At 36.0% G+C, this 19895-nt stretch overlaps 1 protein-coding gene across 5 annotated transcripts in view; it reads right to left on the minus strand.

Moving 5' to 3' along the window:
• The window catches only part of kiaa1522 (KIAA1522 ortholog), a 49396-nt gene extending 30873 nt beyond the window's left edge, over positions 1–18523 (minus strand). For 3 of the 5 annotated variants that reach the window (XM_058753308.1, XM_058753307.1, XM_058753309.1), the window contains exons 1-2: positions 18332–18523; positions 16403–16694 (exon numbers count right to left, since the gene is read on the minus strand). In XM_058753308.1, the coding sequence (XP_058609291.1) occupies positions 16403–16640 (238 nt within the window). In that variant the 5' untranslated portion in view covers positions 16641–16694; positions 18332–18523. Of the gene's footprint in view, positions 1–1139; positions 2109–16402; positions 16695–18331 lie in introns of those variants that run through there. The other 2 variants (XM_058753312.1, XM_058753310.1) reach the window with 1 other exon arrangement.
• Positions 18524–19895: the final 1372 nt, after the last annotated feature.

Genomic DNA, 19895 nt, shown 5'->3' on the forward strand with positions numbered 1-19895 from the left:
CTTCTAGCTATTTACTTGTAGCAGCTAATTATTCTGAAGTCTCAAATGTTCAAAGAAGATGTTTCTTCCATGTTGCAAAATAAGTGGATATGTTTTCATTAAAATAGTCTAGTTTATTGCCATAATGCAAAATATTTTTTATATCATTCTTGTTGTCTTTATTATCATTGACATTAATAAAAAATAAAAATATTTGTTCACAAACATTTTCTTAATTATTTTACTGGCAAAAACGTTTATGGCAAACAAAAGGAGAAAGGAGACGTCTTAGTATTTGGACATAATGCACCCTGCACGCACAAATGACATTACTGCTAATAGGCTAATTTCCTCTTTCCATTTTCTCTACAGAGATATTTTGATGTAGGAGTCTTTGCGTCACATGAAAAGTGAGGTGCCTTACGAAAGCAAGTCAGATTGCGTCTTGTTTTTTATTAAGACGCAACTGAGACATAGATGAAAGGCATGTGTTTGACAGAAGATTTGTTCATCTCTGTGAACAGCAGCTCTTTTTGACGTACACTTTTGATTTCATTTTCTGTCTGGGTCTTAGTGCTGACATTCCCCTGTGATTTTATATGACAGAGAACTGACTGTCTCAAAGCCACTCAGAAACCCAAAGCCTGAAGTCACAGAAGTGTGCTGATACTGGTGAACATTAGTACCAAACCTTCAGTCAAAGACCTCCTCTGTTGTGTGCTCTGGAAAATGAGAGGTTGCTTAATAACAGAGCCGTGATTGCAGGGAATTTAAGGAAAACAAGCCGTAAATGATAGACTTATGACGGCTTTACAGCATTTTCCATTTCAATAACAACTCACCTGGATCTCTTTCCCTCTCATACTGACAAAAGCACAAAATCTCTCAGGATTCCCACACAACAGAAATCCAATATGGGTTTTTCAATGACAGATTATATTTTATCTTTAAATACCCCAATACTGCATTTGTTATACACATATATACAAATAAACAAAAATGCATTTTAAGACAAAGTTACTATACATTCCACTATTAAATCAGCGTACTCAAATCTAAATAAATAAAGCACTGCCAGAAAACTTATTCACAGTATCTAAGCTGGGCAATACTAAACACTTTATGAATTGCAAAATGCAGCATTTCCCATCTTTTCCTACCTGTTTTGACTTTATCCACATGTCTAAAGTGCCAGATGGACTTTACTCTGCTAGTGCGGTGACTGCTGGAGAGGTTAGCCTGGGTTTTCTTCTTGCTGTTGGAGTTCCCCATGGCATTGATCTCAGACCCCACCGGCTCTAGACTCCCCAAACCCACTGGACTGCCACATATGGACCCTTGCTTCCCTGCTCTCTCTTCCTCCTCCTCGCAATGCCCGTATATTCCTGTTCCCGCTCAGAGCTCCAGCTGCCGCAGCAGGGACAGAGATGTCCCGCTCTCTGCTGTGTGTGTGTGTGTGTGTGTGAGACCCTCCCTCCTCGCCTCTGTTGTTCAGACCACACCGCTCTCAGCGATGATCAGTCACAGCTCACTCCAGCCACTTGGAATGTGAGGAAGGAGGGATATGTGCTTGCTTCAACCACTCATGCTTGTATACTCACACAAACACGCATTAAAGCACTCACACAACAGTAATGGATGCAGTTTAACTATCAGGATTCACATATTTGAGTATATCCTGTATTGTCTCTCACTCTTTCCTCTGTGTGCTTTATAGATCTCGCCTTAGGCAGTTCATACCTCTGTTTGCACGGATGCCTGCTTTTATTTCCTTTGCCTTTATCCAATAAATCCCAATGACTCCATCCACAAAATGTTTGTCTAAACCGTAGGTGGGTGAATCTTATGAAAGCTGTTAAGAATTGACCAAAGAAAAACTGCAAAAAGGAGCTTATTTTTTAGCCCAGAGACAAAATGGGATTGTTACATATTTGTAGTTAATGTTTGTTTGTTTATTTATCTATATATTTATGAAGGCCTGTTTCTGCCATGGAATAAAACAATAAAAACGGTAATTGTGACATTTTATCTCACAAGTTAGACTCGTTTCTTGCAATTATGAGTTTATATCTCACAATTCTGACTTTTTTTTCTCTCAGAATTGCAAGATATAAATTCCCAATTCTGAGAAAAAAAGTCACAATTGTGATATAAGCTTACATATATATATAATTTTTTTACCTTTTTAAAAATTTTTATCTGAATTTGGAGTTCTCATCGTGCAGTTCAGTTTTTTTCCTCCACAAAATAAGTAATGAAAAATGGGAAAATTGCAACTTTTTTATCTCAGAATTGCAAGATTATATCTTATATATCCTGAGTTTATACCTCGGAATTTACAGAATTGTGAAAAAAAAAAAAAAAAAGTTAAAAATAATCCTGTCTATGGAAACAAGCTTCCATAGTATAGTCTAGTAACTTTAGCTATTTAAATATTATTATATGCTATCTGTCTTCACTCTAAATGTCATAGTAGTATTTGTTGCTTGTGTTCCTGTCTTAGGACAACTTTGATGAAGGTTTTTGATCCATTTCAAATGTTGACTACTAATATATATATATATATATTGGAGTAAAGTAAAAATTTGACCAGGATATACCCTCCAAAACATTTCCCTGGTTCAGTATTAAAAAGTCATGACTTACACATCTTATATTCCACATATGTGGAAACATATGGATGATATCTCTTGATACATTACTGCTGTAGGCATGTAATTCAAATCTAGACCAGACAAAAAAAACAACTTATTATTCAACTGCTGCACTGTGCAAGCCTCAAACCTCATCCCATCTCAACCACGGATATACCAAGAATCCTGCATATTTTATCCATTATTCTTTCTTCCACCAGCATCTCTTTCTTTGTCCTATTTCTGGTGCAGTCCTCTTGTCTCTCGCTATTCTTGTGTTTCCAACTTTCTCTCCCCCCAGGTTACTGTCTTTCACTCTTTCTCTCTATCAGGTAACCTAATATTCATTTGACTCTGATCTATACCAAGAAGTGCATTGACGGCAGGATATAGCAGTTTTAACTCTACATTAAAAATAAAATGTACAATCAAAGGAAATATGCAATCAACACATTACACAAATTAATCTAAATAATTAAATATTCACAAAGGTGAAATTAATAAAAAAATATGGTATTGAAGGTAGGCTTATTATAGTTAACTAAAACTAAATCTAAAGATGAAGCAAAAAAAAAAATTCATTTGAAATAAAACAAACTGAAATATAAGAAAATATAAAAAACCTTATACTTACTGTATTCAGTTATTTTACATAAACAGAGTAAATTATTTTATTAATTTACATAAACAGCGGCCCTTTTGTTATGAAAAAATGTGGTCTTGATGAAAGGCTTATTATAGTTAACTAAAACTAAAAATTAACCAAAAAAAGATCAAACAAATTAAATAAAACAAACTTTAATTGAAATATAATAAAATATAACAACTTTAAAAATGTAAACTTATTCAGTTAGTTGTCGAGGCAACATTTCCCATTTTCATTTAGTTCAAAGCTGCAGTCAGTAAGTTTTGCCTCTTTAGCGCCATCTCTGTTTGAAAACCTGGAATTGCAGCTCTGTGCGGAATTATCTTCCATGCGCTGGGTTGTGATCCGGTGTTCCGGCACGGCTCCAGCGCGAATGAATCTAATGTTTTGAAGTGAATGTGTGGCAGTCAGTCACCGCACCGATGTGGATGTTTACTGTACTTCGCAATCACAGATTCTCGCCTATGTCTTGGAATATATGACCCAAATAAGAATTTTCACCGTTATATTGCCATCTGAACAAGTAAGTATCAAGTCTGCCACGTTTGTTCTGACCAACTGAGGAAAAAAGCATTACCATAAATCGCGCTACCAATGGTGATTTAATCTAAAGATCGGCTAGCTCATATCACATCAAACCGTGCAAAGTATTATTATTATTATACTTTATTCTCAAATTATTAATGTTAACAACATCAGCATTGTGTGAGTATGAGTATGAGTATGTGTATTAGTGTGTAGATTTCAATTTCTGATATCTAATTGTCATACCATTCGAATTTCATATTCTTTTAACCCAAAAAGCAAACTATGCTCCCTTCTGGAACTGGTTTTCTTTAAAATACAAATCCTGTGTAATCCCAGGCTATCTGTAATCAGATGCACATTTAAAACTGGAATATAATTTAATTTCATTCACATGTGTTTCATAAACACATAATCCTTTCGGGATTACAATCCTCCATCAAAATGATACATTTAATTATTCCAGCTGCTGTGAGAAAAGGCTATAAACGATGCGCCGGGACAACTTCTTTATGTTTACAGACGTGACGTAATGACGCAGTGCCATGCTCAAATTTCCCATGAAAACCTACCCGTACCACTCAAATTAGAAAACATTATTATAAGCTAACCGTTGTGAATCGGGCTAAAGTAAGGCGATAGTTTTAAACACTGGCTGGTTATGTACTTGCTCAAATATTGATTTCGGATCATTTTTAACCCAAAAAAGTTACGGACTGCAGCTTTAACTTGATGTACTAAAATAACCAAAAAGTAAAACTGAAATAAAAAGTAATAAAAACTATACATATTTAAAGAATAATAAACACAACAAAATTACCAAAACCTTTTTGATTTAAATGATAACAGAAAGTATTAAAAATAAACACTAATCCAAAATATTAATGCAAGCTATAATTACAATGATACTAAAATAACATGCTGGGAATTTATGAACAGTATGAAGTATAAAACTATGGTTATAGTGGCTTGAAAATGTTGTTTGTTTTCCATCTAAATTAAGGAGATGACCGTTAACAGTCTTTATGCACACTTTATGCATGTTTTGTTATTTTCATTTATTTCATTTGATTTTGTAACGCTTTAAGTTTAAATGCAAAATATTTAGCATTTGTGTGTGACACTGCTGTAACTGAAACTAAGCCTGCCGGGCTTTAGAAACGTTAATTTATACATTGCGTACTGATCTGGAAGAAAAGGAATGCCCACTGGAGATTTTAGGAGGGGAACACAGTGCCCCAGGAATGTTTTTGACCTTTTCCAGGTACAAGTTGGGCCTCCCCTTCCCTTGTTTCCACTCCTTCAACCTCCTCTCGCTGTAATCAAGAGCCCAGGCTTTATAAATACTGAAAGCTTTGCAAATCATTGTTAATCTAAAACAGACAGAAGACACAGGAGGCCCCGGAATAAGCAGATGCAAACATAATGGAATCCTGGGAATTACGTTATCCTCTTGTAACTTGGCAGGGAAAACACTTTATGAATCATGTAACAGAAAAGGATTGTAACAAAAACTATGACGACCATTACAATCAGCTACCTCATGCCTCATGCATTGCATTTCAAACTGATCCTCTCTTGAAACACTCCTCTTTTGAAACATTATCCATATTACATCATTTGTTATTCACAAACACAATGATGCAAGACCACTATAGTGCATGTTATCATTCTCCACTAAAACAACCAGTTCTATCAAACCACCCTCAGAAAAGCATGCAAACACAAACCCTTCAACATCACTCTCATGTTTGGCCATAGACTAGATCCAGGTTTAACATTAGGTTTGACTAAGACAAGTACATCATACATCAATTTACAGACACTTAGAAGTAGTCTGAATGCCACAAGAAGCTTTCAGAGGGCATCATCACAGACTAATGGATGTAATGCCTTATAAATCGATGCAGCCCTTATTTGGCTCTGCATTAAGTTCTTTGCACAGACCCACACCACCGTTCTTCCATGTGACTCAGCTCATCTGAATTCTGTTGATTCTTCCTCTCCTGAACCTGTGAATGTGCCATGGGACACGCTATGCTATTTTAGAGGCTTCTGATGTGAAGAGAGGAATTTCACCTGACAGGAATTTAATGCCCTGAAGGTGTAGTGATATTACTGGCTTCCTACCTGCCGCTTCATTCATCACTGCTGACGTGACAAAAGTGTGTCAGTTGTTTTTCTGTCACACTTCAGTTTTTCGTAAGAAACTTTCTCACAGCTAAAAACTTTTGTTTTACACTGAATTGCTTTATTTATAGAGCTTTGTCAAAATGCCAAGTATGACAAAATGACGCTGTATTAAAATGCATAATAGAACATGCATATTTTCATCTATAAAGATCAATTTATACTGTGTGAGAAAAAATATTACACATTATATTTCTAAAATAAATGATTTGCTTTAATATTGTCAATGTACTAAGGCAAAACAACACATAAAAAAACAATATTTAGGATATTCCATCTATTTGGATTACACAGTTTTAAAATAAACTTTTATGCATAATTGAAACCAGTAAGAAATGGGTAAGGTTTCTACGCTCTAAAAAATCATGGCATAGATTATGATTAACTATTTGCATCTATTTGATTTAAATCGTCATATTTTCAAAATGCATTTATTCAGACTGCTTTGAATCACCATAAATCTGTTCAGTGTGAAAATAATTAAATTCATTTAGTTAATCTTAAATTTAAACCTAAATATTTTTGAGTAAAAAGATTACTTTAAAAGTAATGTTCTATTTTGGAATTATTTATATAGTAAATATTATGCTAAAGCAGATTTTTTTTTTAAAGGAAATCATCAATATCTTAATATTCAACAACATGCTGTCTTTGACAGCCCTGTTTTTTTTTCTTTCTTTCTTTCTAATTTTCTGAACCACACAGCTCCCCCTTGAGGGCGCCAACCCCGGATTTAAAATCCCTGCATTATAGTAACTGAAACAAAATACTGGTCCATCAGCTACTGTGTGTATCACTGCACAGCACCCATAGAATAACATTTGTTACTGTTTACATGTCAGAGACTATATCTTCTAGCAGAATAATGCCATATTTTAGATCCTGGAGAGCAGGTATTCTTCACAAATATCTGAATGCTGCGATTGAGCAATGAGGATTAAGTATCTCACAGAACTTTTAGTCAGCATGGCTTCTAATACCTTACTAGTTAAATTCACCACCAGCCATCATGCCAATGCCATCGAGCCTGCTCACTGCTGTTTACAGTTAGTCATACAGTTATGACGACACTAATTACTTTGTTAATTAGCAGGTCGTGGCTCCTGTTGTCAAGGTGAACTTTCATTTTCTTGCACCTCTAGAAATGTAACAGATTAAGAACCCCATCTGCGCATGAGTAAGCATGTGTGAGACAGCCATTGCATTGCTTGTGTGAAGCCAGAAGTGTGTTCACGTACAGGTTAGAGCTGTACCTCAAGACTCCAGACAGAATCTGAGTGCATTTTAAATATGTATTGAGCCTGATGTTACAGAATGTAGAGTATTACATAAATATGATGACCAGACAGCCTGGTTTTGTTCCACACTGTCCTCTAGTGGCTGAAGGTGAAGACAGCTTGGCAAACATTGCTGGCTCATGCTTTATTAGATCAATGACCAGTAACTCAAACCTGCTGTTCTCACTGTTCTTAAGAACACAAAACAGCGCCAAAAAACAAAACCATACTGAGAACATTTTCTTTAAGTTAACAGTTTTCTCTTGCACAAATCTGCAATTGTTCTGGATTTGCTGGGATATTGCTATCCTGGAATGAGGGGTGTAATCCAAGCTGCATCAAGTCAAATTCCATCCACCTGCATTCCTCCAAATCCAACACTTGGCAGACACATGGCCAGTTTACTCAGTGCCAATCTACAAATGTAATTCACCTGCTCTTAGAGGGATCTGCTTGTCCTTTTCTGATTATTGTTTTAACATTGTTTCCTCCCTTTTTAATTGTTCAAGACAATTTGTCTTTGCAAGTTAAAAAGGTAGGAAAAGCTAATCTCATGAAAAGCCCAGCCTGAACCTTCATAGTATATCTGTGTGTTCATTGATCCCTGTCTTCATTCCTAGCATGCCTGCTCACAGTGCCAGAGTTATGAAGAGGCTAGAGGAGGCAGAAGAAAATCAAGGTCAAGGTGACATGATGAGTCATGATCCATTATAAGAAATGAAAAAAAAAAAGTCAGCAGAATTTTATCTCAGCATCAACCAGGTGGAAGGAGACAAAGCAAAGCACGTTTGTCTCTGAGTGATGATGCACAGCTTTTTAAAATGCTGAAATCCAGGCATTTTAACTTTCACAAGTGGATGAACAAATTCCATCATCTTTTTTATCAAAGCTTTGGCTATCAGCCTATTTTATTACATCAACATGGAATCATAATTTATCCTGTTTATTTTATTAACACATGTTCTTGGTCTTATTGTGCACAACTCTTCAGTGCACTTTTTCAAATAAAATGGTAGTCTTGGAAACATTTCATAAAATAACTTGTTCTACCGCAGAAATAACTTTCCTTTTTTGTTATGCAATTGTACAGTAATGCAGAGTAAAGACCTGTTCACACCAATACAGATGTTCGGCATGAAAGTTCACAATACCTACATTCATAAAATACAGCAGATAGCAATGCAACTACCACGTTCAAGGCCCAGAAAGGTAGTAAGGACATTGTTAAAATAGTCCATGTGACATCAGTGGTTCAAGCATAATTTAAAAGCTACACGAATACTTTTTGTTCGCAAAGAAAACTAAAATAACAACTTTATTCAAAATTTTATTTTCTTCCGTGTCAGAGTTCGAAGTGCTTTCTAAGAGCAGCACAATGCATGTGTGTGGTGCTGCTGATGCAGAAGCCAGCATTCTGACAAAAATTATTCTCATAGCTTCATAACATTATGATTGAACCCCTTATGTCACATGGACTATTTTAATGATATGCTTACTACCTTTCTGGGCCTTGAACATCTTAGTTGCGTTGCTGTATGAAGGGTCAGAAAGATCTAGGATTTCATCAAAAATATCTTAATTTGTGTTCTGAATATAAGCAAAGGTCTTACGGGTTTGGAACAACATGAGGGTGAGTAATTAATGACAGAATATTAATTTTTTGCATGAACTATCCCTTTAAATTTGTAATTTATTGTCATTATATTGAATTCACCCAACCCGATACTCATTTAATTATCTTATTAATTGAAGAAAGTAAGTCATACAAGTTTAGATTACATAAGGGTGAGTAAGTGGTGACACAATTTTCATTTCTGGCTGAACTATAACTTTAAAGCCAAGGTAATAAAGCGTACAGCCATAATTTAGCAAAATACATTGTAAAATATTAGATACATCAAGATAAATATGAAAAGCCAAAAAATAATATCAAGTTCCACCCACATGATAGAAGTAACACTTTGTACTGCTGTGCAAACATACCCTGATAGACACAGCGACTGGATTATTCCATCTCCAATGGTATTAATAGATCTAAACAAAGAGATATGGAGGTCAAGAGGTCATGGGCCGGCTGCTATGACAATAGGAAATGTGCCCATACTGTTATCTGGTTTCACAGCAGCGAAGTGTGGGTGTGTCAGCACCCCTTGCTGAGCTTGTGTGTGTTTGCCGGACAGTTGGGTGTAACCGTCATGACCCAGACTGAGGTCAGAGAACTTGTTCGTGACCTTGGCAGCTTCTTTTAGACTCTCCTCATTCCTGTGCTTTCTCTCTGGAGCTCTAAACTGCAATTTCATCCATTAATGCTGTCAGAGTGTCCCTGTTTCATTACACCAACATCACGGCCACAGCCAAAATTAAACAGTCCAGCTAAGAGGTTCAGCACTCGGATAGTGTACTGAAACTGTGTAAAATCTTACTGCAAAGGGATTAGCGACTTTGTTTTATCCCACTTATCTTAACTTTATAAAAGGTGTGTGAGAAGTGTGCCTTAGTCTCCCTGACAGGTTTGTGGTAATAAGAAAAAGACTTAATGCTTTCTTATGTAAATGAAGACTGTAGTGAGAAGCTGTCAGTGAGCTGCCTGGTTGTTTTCATGCACAGGCTGGAAGAGGGAGGAGAGGGCAAGAATTTGTTGGAGTAAATGGTGAAACGAACATGTCAACAGGTGTATCCATTACTGTGAGTTACATAATGAAAACCACAAACACTGAGACACATGAGATGACTTGGCTGAATGGGAATCGTAGGTGAAAGATGCACAGAAAATGTAGAAGTTTCTATTCGACAGAGTTAATATGTAGAGGGAAAAGTCAATGAAAATTCACTATGGTTCAAGAGTTTTGCAGTCAGAGAGATTTTTTTTAAAAGAAATTTATACTTTTGTTCAGCAAGGATGCATTAAATTTACCAAAAGTGATAGTAAAGGCATGTTACAAAAGATTTATATTTCAAATAAAATTCAAATTATCCTGAAAAAAAAAAAGTGTATACAAAATTATTAAGCAGCACAAGTGCCAGCTTTGCCATCAATAAATTAAGATTTTAAAATATACTAAATAAAAAATAAATAAATAAATTGTACTTTACAATATTAATGATTATTACTGTATGTAATTAAATAAATAATCTTTTGTGAGCAAGATACTTCTTTCAAAAGCAAACTAAAAAAATATTTGGTGATAAACCTGTGGAATTGTGGCTTTATATGTTGTAAAATGTGTTGAATGTAGCTGATAATACTAGACTCTTTGTGATGGAATAATTGACTTATTCATTATTGACTATTAATGCACACCCGAGTTAGTAATGCGGCCATGGCATGAAGCAGTGAAGCTGATAGCTGTTACACTTCTGAGTACATTAATATTTAATAATATTTTCAGTACTCCAGTGACCTAAAATGATTTTGAGAGTCAAAATACTTCTTATAAACAGTACAAAATGCTGTTATTGGTTCACAATAATTTTTCTTCATATCAGTCGATATCGATAATTATCACGATAAATATCAAATCTTTATTTTTTTCAAGTTTAAAGCCAGATTTTTGCTCCAAAGTGAGTTGCTCCTTAATTTTCCTTAACAATATAAATATCTTAATAGCAAAATAAATTTCTTAGTTTCTGCATGTTCTAATGAGTGATATTGTTTTAAATCAAGAAACAGTTTGTTGCTTAATAATATATTATTATTATTATTATTATATATAATATTGTCTCTTAGAAATGCACATTTGATAGTAGCTTGAGTTAGGATGCAGATGTAAATGTTTATTCATTATCAAAATCAGTAACATCTGTGACCGTCTCATCAGCATCTGAACGCATCTGCTCTGGCAAACTCGCGCTGCGCGGCCGTTTTGAACTTTGATAAGCGGTCTGTGCGGCATGCTGTTTCGTTCCGCTTTTGATGCATAAACATTATATCAAACTCTTCATATCGTTTATCGAGGAAAATTATATCGCGATAATTTTCGTTATCGATTTATCGCCCAGCCCTATTTGAAAATAAGACAAAGTAATATTTAAAATTGATTTACAACTGTAATATAGTCAACAAAATACTGGAATTACTTAATAACCCTTGGAATGTATGTCAGCCAAAATCAGGAATTTAGTTTGTGGTCAGTATAGCCTATAAAAACATTTGATTGCGTAATGTTGGGAATGACCAATCAGAATGAAGTACAGCAGAGAGCTGTTTAATATGCAAAGATATATATTAAATGATCATGCATTTGTTGAACTTGAATGGCTGATGTTCCTATTCTGTGGAAATCTGCAGAGTTTTCTGTGGAATTCCGTGGTTGTATATTTTGTAAAGGCCTATTTATCTTCACAGTCTTCTAAGCAACACTAAATTTACTTCTTATGAAAACATGTCATCATATTCCTCTACTCTGCAAGACTTTTTACACAGTTTATGTCTATCACAGTTTCCCATTCTGACCTCATGTGCTCTTTAACCGTCCTCTGGGCAGAGAAGCACTCGGAACATTAAATTACTGTCTTTTGTCACTCTGTTCTTTTGTGATTCTGTGACGTGCGTTGGGATGTATATCAGTGTCTCCAAACGCCATTAAACATTCACATGTTCTTTATTTCAGAGCTATTACAGGAAGCTCATGTTTCATTTAACCCTCCTCTGTTTGACCACAAGTCATCATTCTATGTTGGCATTTGAGATCATCGTTAACAGATGTCCGGCTTCCACAATAAGAATGACCAGTTAAATAACATCTGCCTTCTTCTTCTTCACTTTTTTTTTTTCTTATTTCCACTACACTTGTCGTAAGAGTTCCACATGTTTCATCAACTACAGAAACTTTTATGTATTGATTTAAAAGTCAAATTTTAAATTTTTCCTTTTTGTTATACATTATGAAGGTCACATTAAGTCACATTTACTGTGTCTATGTTTTGCATTAGAGGGAATCCCATGCACAGTGATCTCACCCCTCAAACAGCTTCCGGACCTGATAGAGCCCTCTGGCTGGAGGGAGGGAGGTAGACAGAGGCTGAGCTCAGTCAAACAGGGGTGACGCAAGGAGTTAGTGCTGCACTGTTGAGCCCCTAAGCCCAGAAATGTCCTGAATCAGGATAGCCCAACTGATTTGTTTGGGGAAGGGCCCACAAGAAGCAGCATCTCCCAAATCCTATTTCTGTATATAGACTGGAATATCACAGAGTCTCGTGGGCCTTGTGCCTTTGTGTAATTATAACAATGCCCTATAGCATCTACACACAGCACCCTAGAAACTGCTAAGCAATGTACTAAATATGCTACTAACCAAGCACAGACATGCACCACTCACATCATCTTCTGTGAATTAGTAACTTCTAATATTGCAATTAAATTCATACTTTAAAATAATATTATAATAATAATGTAATGTTATTGAACACTTAACTGTATTTGAATTGCAATTAAATGAAAATGTATTATAGTTTAAATTGATATGAAATATAATTGGCTGAACTTTAGTTTTTGACCCACTTATGTAGGACTTCAGTAGAACTTTTTATTAAAAAATATGATTATAGTTTACTGCTGAATGTACTGACAAGCATTTGTGGTAACTAAAACATACTTTAATATAATTTCTATTGAAATTTGTATTTTGTGTATTTAAATATATTTGTAATGAGACATGCAATGATGAAGTTGCAATTTAGTACATTTAAAATATTAACTTTAAATGTAATATGAAATAACACATTACAGTTAACATTTGAATCAAATATTTTACAGTTGCTTTAGTATGATAATCATCACATCAAAATACAGTGTACTTATATAAAGCATGACAAAATATCATTAAAAATTATTTAAAATGTACTTTAATTTAAGTGTAATCTATGTTGTTTCATTAATATTATTTCATCTAAAAATATATTTTTAAATACTTGGTAACAACTTTAGAATAGGGAACACTCTCAATAATTTCCTAATTTGCTGCTTATTAATAGTTAGTAAGGTAGTTGTTAAATTTAGGTATTGGATTAGGGATGTAGAATAAGGTCATGTAGAATAAGGCATTAATATGTGCTTAATTACTACTAATAAATGGCTAATATTCTAGTAATATGCATGCTAATAAGAAACTAGTTAAGAGACCCTAAAATAAAGTGTTACTGTTACCAAATACTTTTAAGATACAAAGCACAACTACAAGTACACATTCATTCAAATTAAATGTACTTTTTGGGTTGGAGACTGTGAAACCAGATAAAAAAGAGATCACGAGGTAAAGAAAAGGGATGTAATATTACAAAGCATTTCAGAAAAATCAGTCATCCTTCAATAACACAGCATGTGTCTCATCTCTCAGACCTTTCCGCACGTTGGCTTTGTCTCCCTCTCATAAAGACCAGAAAATGCTATAAATTGTGGAGTTTAAGAAGAGAATATGAGACTAGAAGACTCTGAATGACATGTTATTCTCGGTGTATGTCCAGCTAAAGTCCCAAGTGCCTGTTAACTCACAGACTCTGGCAACTCAAAGTCTACTTGCTTTTTCAGTGTAACAGAGGGAGTGTGAGACTTGTGGGGGCAGGAGGAGAAAAATCCAGAAACAGAGACTTTTTACATAGTCTCCTGCTCTTCTGGTTGGACCCCAACATAAAAGTGGTCCAGCAGGTTTTAAAGAGTCAGTGTCCAAGTGGACCTCAGGGGCCAGCTTTGCAAAACTTTCCCAAGACCACTTAGCAGAAAGGCTGGGGATATAATGCTGAACGTAGTGTCCAATATTGTTCTTACAATCTTAGGTTCCACACAGGGATTTGTGAGCAGATGTCACATGGCAGAGATCCTCAATCCTCTTGCTGGAGGTCTAGTTACAGCACATCTCTCTCTAAATTTTTGTTTATTTCTAAGGCAGTTGATTGGGTGGGTGTTATTATAGTGGTTGTGGGTGGATTATAGGGTGTTTCTAGCTTGTTGCTATAGTGTTGCTAGGCGATCACTAGAGCATTGATACATTGTTCCTGGGTGGTTGCTAGAGTGTTTCTAAGTGGATGCAAGGATTTACATTAGGTGTAGGTGGTTGCTAGGGTGGTGCTATCTTGTGGGTGTTTGCTTGGGTGTTGATAGGAAGATATAGGCTAGGTCGTTGCTAGAGTGTTCCCATGAAGTTCTTGTTAAAGTGTTTCTATTTGTTTTGCTTATGTGTAGGGTGTTAGGATGTTGCTAGCTGGTCTTGGATGTTTACTTGTGCATTGATTAGGTCTTCCTAAGATATTGGCAGTTGCTAAGGTGTTGCTATGGTGTTCCCAGGAAGTTTTGGGTGGTTGCTAAAATGTTTCTAGGTGGCTTCTAGTTTTTTTTTTTTCTTAAGTGTAGGGTGTTGCTAGCTTGTCTTGGATGGTTGCTTGGGGTCAATAGGGTGTTGCTAGTAAGATATGGGTGGTTGCTGGGTGTTGTTTGGGTGTTCCCAGGACATTATGGGTGGTTGCTAAAGTGTTTTAAAGTGATTTCTAGGTTTTGTTCTTGAGTGTAGGGTGTTATGATGTTGCTAGCTTGTCTTGGGTGGTTGCTTGGGTGTTGATAGGGTGTTGCTAAGAAGATATGGGTGGTTGCTAGGAGATTCTGGGTGTAATCAAATATCTAAATTGTATAGACTAATTAGTTAACAACCAAAAACCAAGTGTGCATGTACTGCATCCAATCAGTCATCATGATGTTACTAAACACACACACACACACACACACTGCAGAAGCAGCTGATGCTGATGCTGACGTCGCCAACCGTGCTTTTAGCCAATCACTATAGGGATCGGCAGACAGATGTGATGATTCATGAGCTGATGGGTTTTTAGCGTGATAAGGGATCAGATTTTGAATGAATAGCTGTATATTCAAGTGATCACAACACCAAATATAAATATAAGTTACACAGAAAAGAGTGGGAGAGTGACTTAACTCTCAAAACTTGAATTAAACCTATGGAGGGAGATGACACAAAGGCTCTAATATCATTGTAACTGAAATCAGAGCATAGTTGAATAATTTAATCAAAATAAAAACTGAATATGGGACTGTGCCAAGTTCTGTATTATGTTCTGCAATATGTCTGAAGTTAAAGTGCTATAGGAAGGTAAGCGCTTTACTGTTGTTGTTGATTTTTTAAGGTCGGATTATCGTACAGTATGTATTAATGAATGACGCAGTTTTGACTGTCATGATGTGTGCATGAACGAATGTGAAATACCTGCCAATTACACTAGTTATTCCGATTACTTATATTGGGCACTTTTTGCATTTAAATTGGCTTATTATTGTTGACTTATTTCGAGGGAATCGGTTAATTTCTTGATTGCTGTTTTGACATAGTGTCTGCCTGCATATTGTAGTCATATTTGGTAATTCTCTGTTATGTATTTTCCCTGATTTTATCCGGTTTCCTGTGAAATGTATCTATTTTTATATTATTTTGTCATCATTATTTTGTTTTAAGGAGTTAAAAAAATGGTCCTTACATGGCAGGGCAAGAACATTTTATCACATTATTTTGACAGTTAATGTTTTGGGTGTTTTTTGTTGTTTTTGGAATGGACGGGTTTTGGTGAGCTTTTGGGCTGGAAATCGTCCATCCAATCTGGCAACACTGGTGCTGGATGATACTGAATATGACAATTCTTATTATGTCACATTCAAACTGATACGCAAAGAAAACATTCACCCGTGACAACACCACACAATGCCACTGATTTGCTCAGAGACACATAATAGCATATCAACACTGTTTTGTCTTTGCAGTAGAAAAGTTAAACCCAATGCAAGTGTAAAGTAGGAAGTCATAAAGCAAAAAGAAACAACAAAATAGCAGATAAGCCATTCCAGAGAAGACATGTCCTTGTGATTGTAGCTTAATCCTGCTTGAATAAGTGATGTCCCAGTGATAACCATTCAAATAAAGCAAGAACAAAATTCCATGTTCAAGGTTTGGACAGACTGGCACCAGAGAACGTGGCTAAAACAAAACTTTATGGTATTTTGAAACCTTTTCATCTATGGTATCAAAATCAGGCATCTTTGACTAGCATCAACTAATCCAGTTCTTCAAAAACAAACCCGGTAATACACAACTAGGTGTATTACCTAGTTACAAATACACTGCATTTGAAGCAAGCAAGGAGTTTTTGCTTACCTTTAGAGTCACCACTGGCATGAATCTGTTTGGCTGTAGTGCTTTCTCCAGACCGTCCACATGGACCTCCTGACCGGCTATGCCCATTACTGAGACTCCTCTTGCGTTTACTGCCCTTGAACCAACTGAAAGCCCGGCCCAAGGATGAACCCCGTTTCTTCTTACTGGCCTGCTGCAAGGCCAGGATCTCAGTAATGTCTTTGGGCACCAAATCCCCCACAGAGCTGCTCCTGGACATCCTGAGACCAATGACCACTGATCTCTGACTGCTCTCCTATTCCACTCAAAACACCTGCCACAACATTGAGAAAAGAAACATGATCATTTACATTTCAGAAAAGAAGAAAAATAATGATAAGAAAATGACATGTTGCTCAATAACATGTAGGTGTGTCCAATAAATTTTTCTTTTAAATATAGTTTAAAACACATGTGCCAAGTTCAGAAATGTGCTATATATATATATATATATATATACTTGTTTCATATGGTTTTGAAAAATATTATGAACTATTTTCAAGAAAAGGTTCAATTTAATGTCTCCAAAAATGTCAAGTGGTGTAACCATAAATTAACACCACTTTGAAAACATTGGAATTTGCACATCCTAACTATTACTTTCACCCCCCCCCCCCCCCTTAAAATATACTGTACATATTTTAATTTAAAATATTTATTAAAAGTATTCTTAGCAGATATTTATGAATTACTAATTCTAAATATCATTAAATGTTTTGGGCAGTTGCACCACATGACATTTTACAGCCTGAACTTACCTTGTCATGCAATTATGTCAGATCATTTGAAATGTTACAAGACTTATTGACCTCAACACACTGTCATGAATATTGGAACATAATATCCTGTTTTATGCTTTTTTGTATGTTGGTTGCACCACATGACTTTGACATGGTAGATGAAAGTTTCTCCAAATATCAATAAGCAGCAAAGCAGTTTTGATAAAATATTTTTTTTTTCTAACAAATAACAACTCCTAACTATTATCTACCCATAAACTCAGACAGGTTTATAATAATGTTCAAGTCCAATCTCAGTCCTAACCCAAATATCTATTTGGAATGTTTTTCTAGGACCAACTGGAAAAATCACCGTCATAATCTGTTTAGTAATTAGTTGCAGTACATTTGTTAAGGTCCAGTGACAGTCCCTCTCGAGCAAACTGGGGTCGAGGGCACAAATCGGGCACTGAACCCACAACATTTTCATTACCAGCCCAGATCTTTAACCATTACGCCACACTTCTGTGTAACAGAAGAAATGCCCAGAAGTCAGCAGCCACTTCAGCTACTGTGTCTATATCAAGTCTCTCTTAGTACCCATAGAAACAGTGAAATCTGAGAAAAGTTACTATTACTCCCTCTCCAAAGATGCCTCACATGTGTTTTGTATCAGGTACTTGCAAGTCCCATTTCAGCATTCACGTGCAAATGTAGCGTCTACACCCTCATTCCCTGAAAACGTTTATTCTCGCTAAACCTTCTAATCTCAGTCATGGTGCGAGAACTGGAGGTATGAGAGACAAAACAAAAGTAGAAGAGAGTAAGGGAGAGAAAAACACTCTACCTCATGCAAAAGCAGGCAGTGAAGTTCCTCTCCCTCTGAGAAAATATTCAGAAGTAAACTCCACTATATCCAGCTCACCCACAAGAGCTTCAGTTTGCTGATATTGACCATGTATTCTGTATTTCTCTCTCAATTTCTCAATCTTACCTCAGTACAATAATTCAACAGCAACACAATCTCTGGATGGAGTAACACACACCCTAATTACACACTCATAAACCCAAACTCTAACACACCATCACGCTTACACAACTACAGCATGCAACTCAAAACAGTCGTCACATTCCCAAACACACATTTTATGTGGCAACACACACAAAAGTGCACAAAAACACCAGAGGATACCTTGCTTTCCTTTCTTGCGTCCTTTTGTCTGTGTTTCTCAGTGTGTGTCTTGTCTTTGCTGCAGTGCTGTGTTGTACTGTTTATTCAGCTCTTTTTGGGTGAGTGGAGCTCCATGCTGGTCAGTCCTCCCCCTCCTGTCCTGTCTCCTGGTCACCATTCAGCGCAGTGCAGAGAGGAACTGCAGTTCACACGTGTATTCCACCCAACTATTTCACAATGACAAGCTGGCTCCCTCCCTCCCCGACTCTCTCCTCCTCTTATCGCTCTCTCTCTTTCTCTCTCTCACGCTCCCACCACAATGTGCACACCGTTTCACTCCTCTCTACCTTCACTTATCGCTTCTAGACATCGTCTGTCCACTCCTCCTGTTTCTCTTCCTCGTGCACTCATTGGTTTTTGTTAACTTATACTATCTCATCCTAATCAGAGGTGGTGGAGAGACACCATCCAGGCTGGCTTTGGTTTCGAAGCATTGACATGAAGCCAAAAAGCTGATCATTGTGTTCGGCATATAAAAAAATAGACAAGCGCTGCACATGCCACATGTTCATTATAAGCTACAGGTGATTTATGGACTCTGAAACCTGACATGTAGCGTGTCTTTGGACATGATTGACAGGCTTAGAGGCTTGTAGACTCTACTAGTTATGAGAGTGAGGCTAAAAATAAAGGAATAAACCAAAACATGGAAAATTTTTTGGCTCCTAAAAGTATTTGGAGATTTCAGCCACATGGTTTATATTATATCAGATAGCAGAACATCAAATAAAGTGCTATTTATTGTAAAGACAGACAGGACAAGCAAAACAGACAAAAGAAAGTATTTTTAAAAGATAAAACAATAGATATCCTGTTCAAAAAGAAGACAAGTGTCTGTATGGTTTGAAATGCTAGTGCATCATGTTCATAATTAAAATGATCAACTACACCTGTTAAGGTCGTTATCATTAACTACAGCTAAAATTAAAACTAAAACAGAAAACATTTTCCTTATCTGAAATAAAATAAATGTTAACTGGAATTATTTACAGACATATTAAAAAATAATAATAAATAAATAAATAAAAATAAAAACATGACAAAAATTAATTACAACTTTATCTAAAATGAAAATGAAAATGGTAATTAAAAAAAAATCTAATTCAAATTCACTTAATAAAAACTATAATAGTACATCACTGATACTAAACTAACACTGGGTTGCTCTGATAGGACACCTGTGTGAACTAGAAGGGAACTGACCTCATAAATACATTCAAATCACCATCATCTTGAGACCAGCTAATATAGCTAATATATTTTTGTAGCTAATATAGTGACAGCCATACATTTTAAAGAGTGGCTCAAGTGTCCAAATACTTTTGGGGCCACTGTCTGCCTTAATGAGGTCTGGTAACCAGTGGAAACGGTTAAAGGAGGGTATGTGCAGGGACTTGTCTCCTTAATGTATCGAGTAGCTCTTTAACTTCTGATGGTGATTCACCCTCTAGAGAATTTTCTCTTGAACTTTGAGAGCTTGGTTGCTGTGAATTCACTATTTTGGTTCTTTAGCAGCACAGAGAAG

This window comes from Onychostoma macrolepis, chromosome 19 (genome assembly GCF_012432095.1).
Source record: "Onychostoma macrolepis isolate SWU-2019 chromosome 19, ASM1243209v1, whole genome shotgun sequence".
Lineage (NCBI taxonomy): Eukaryota > Metazoa > Chordata > Actinopteri > Cypriniformes > Cyprinidae > Onychostoma > Onychostoma macrolepis.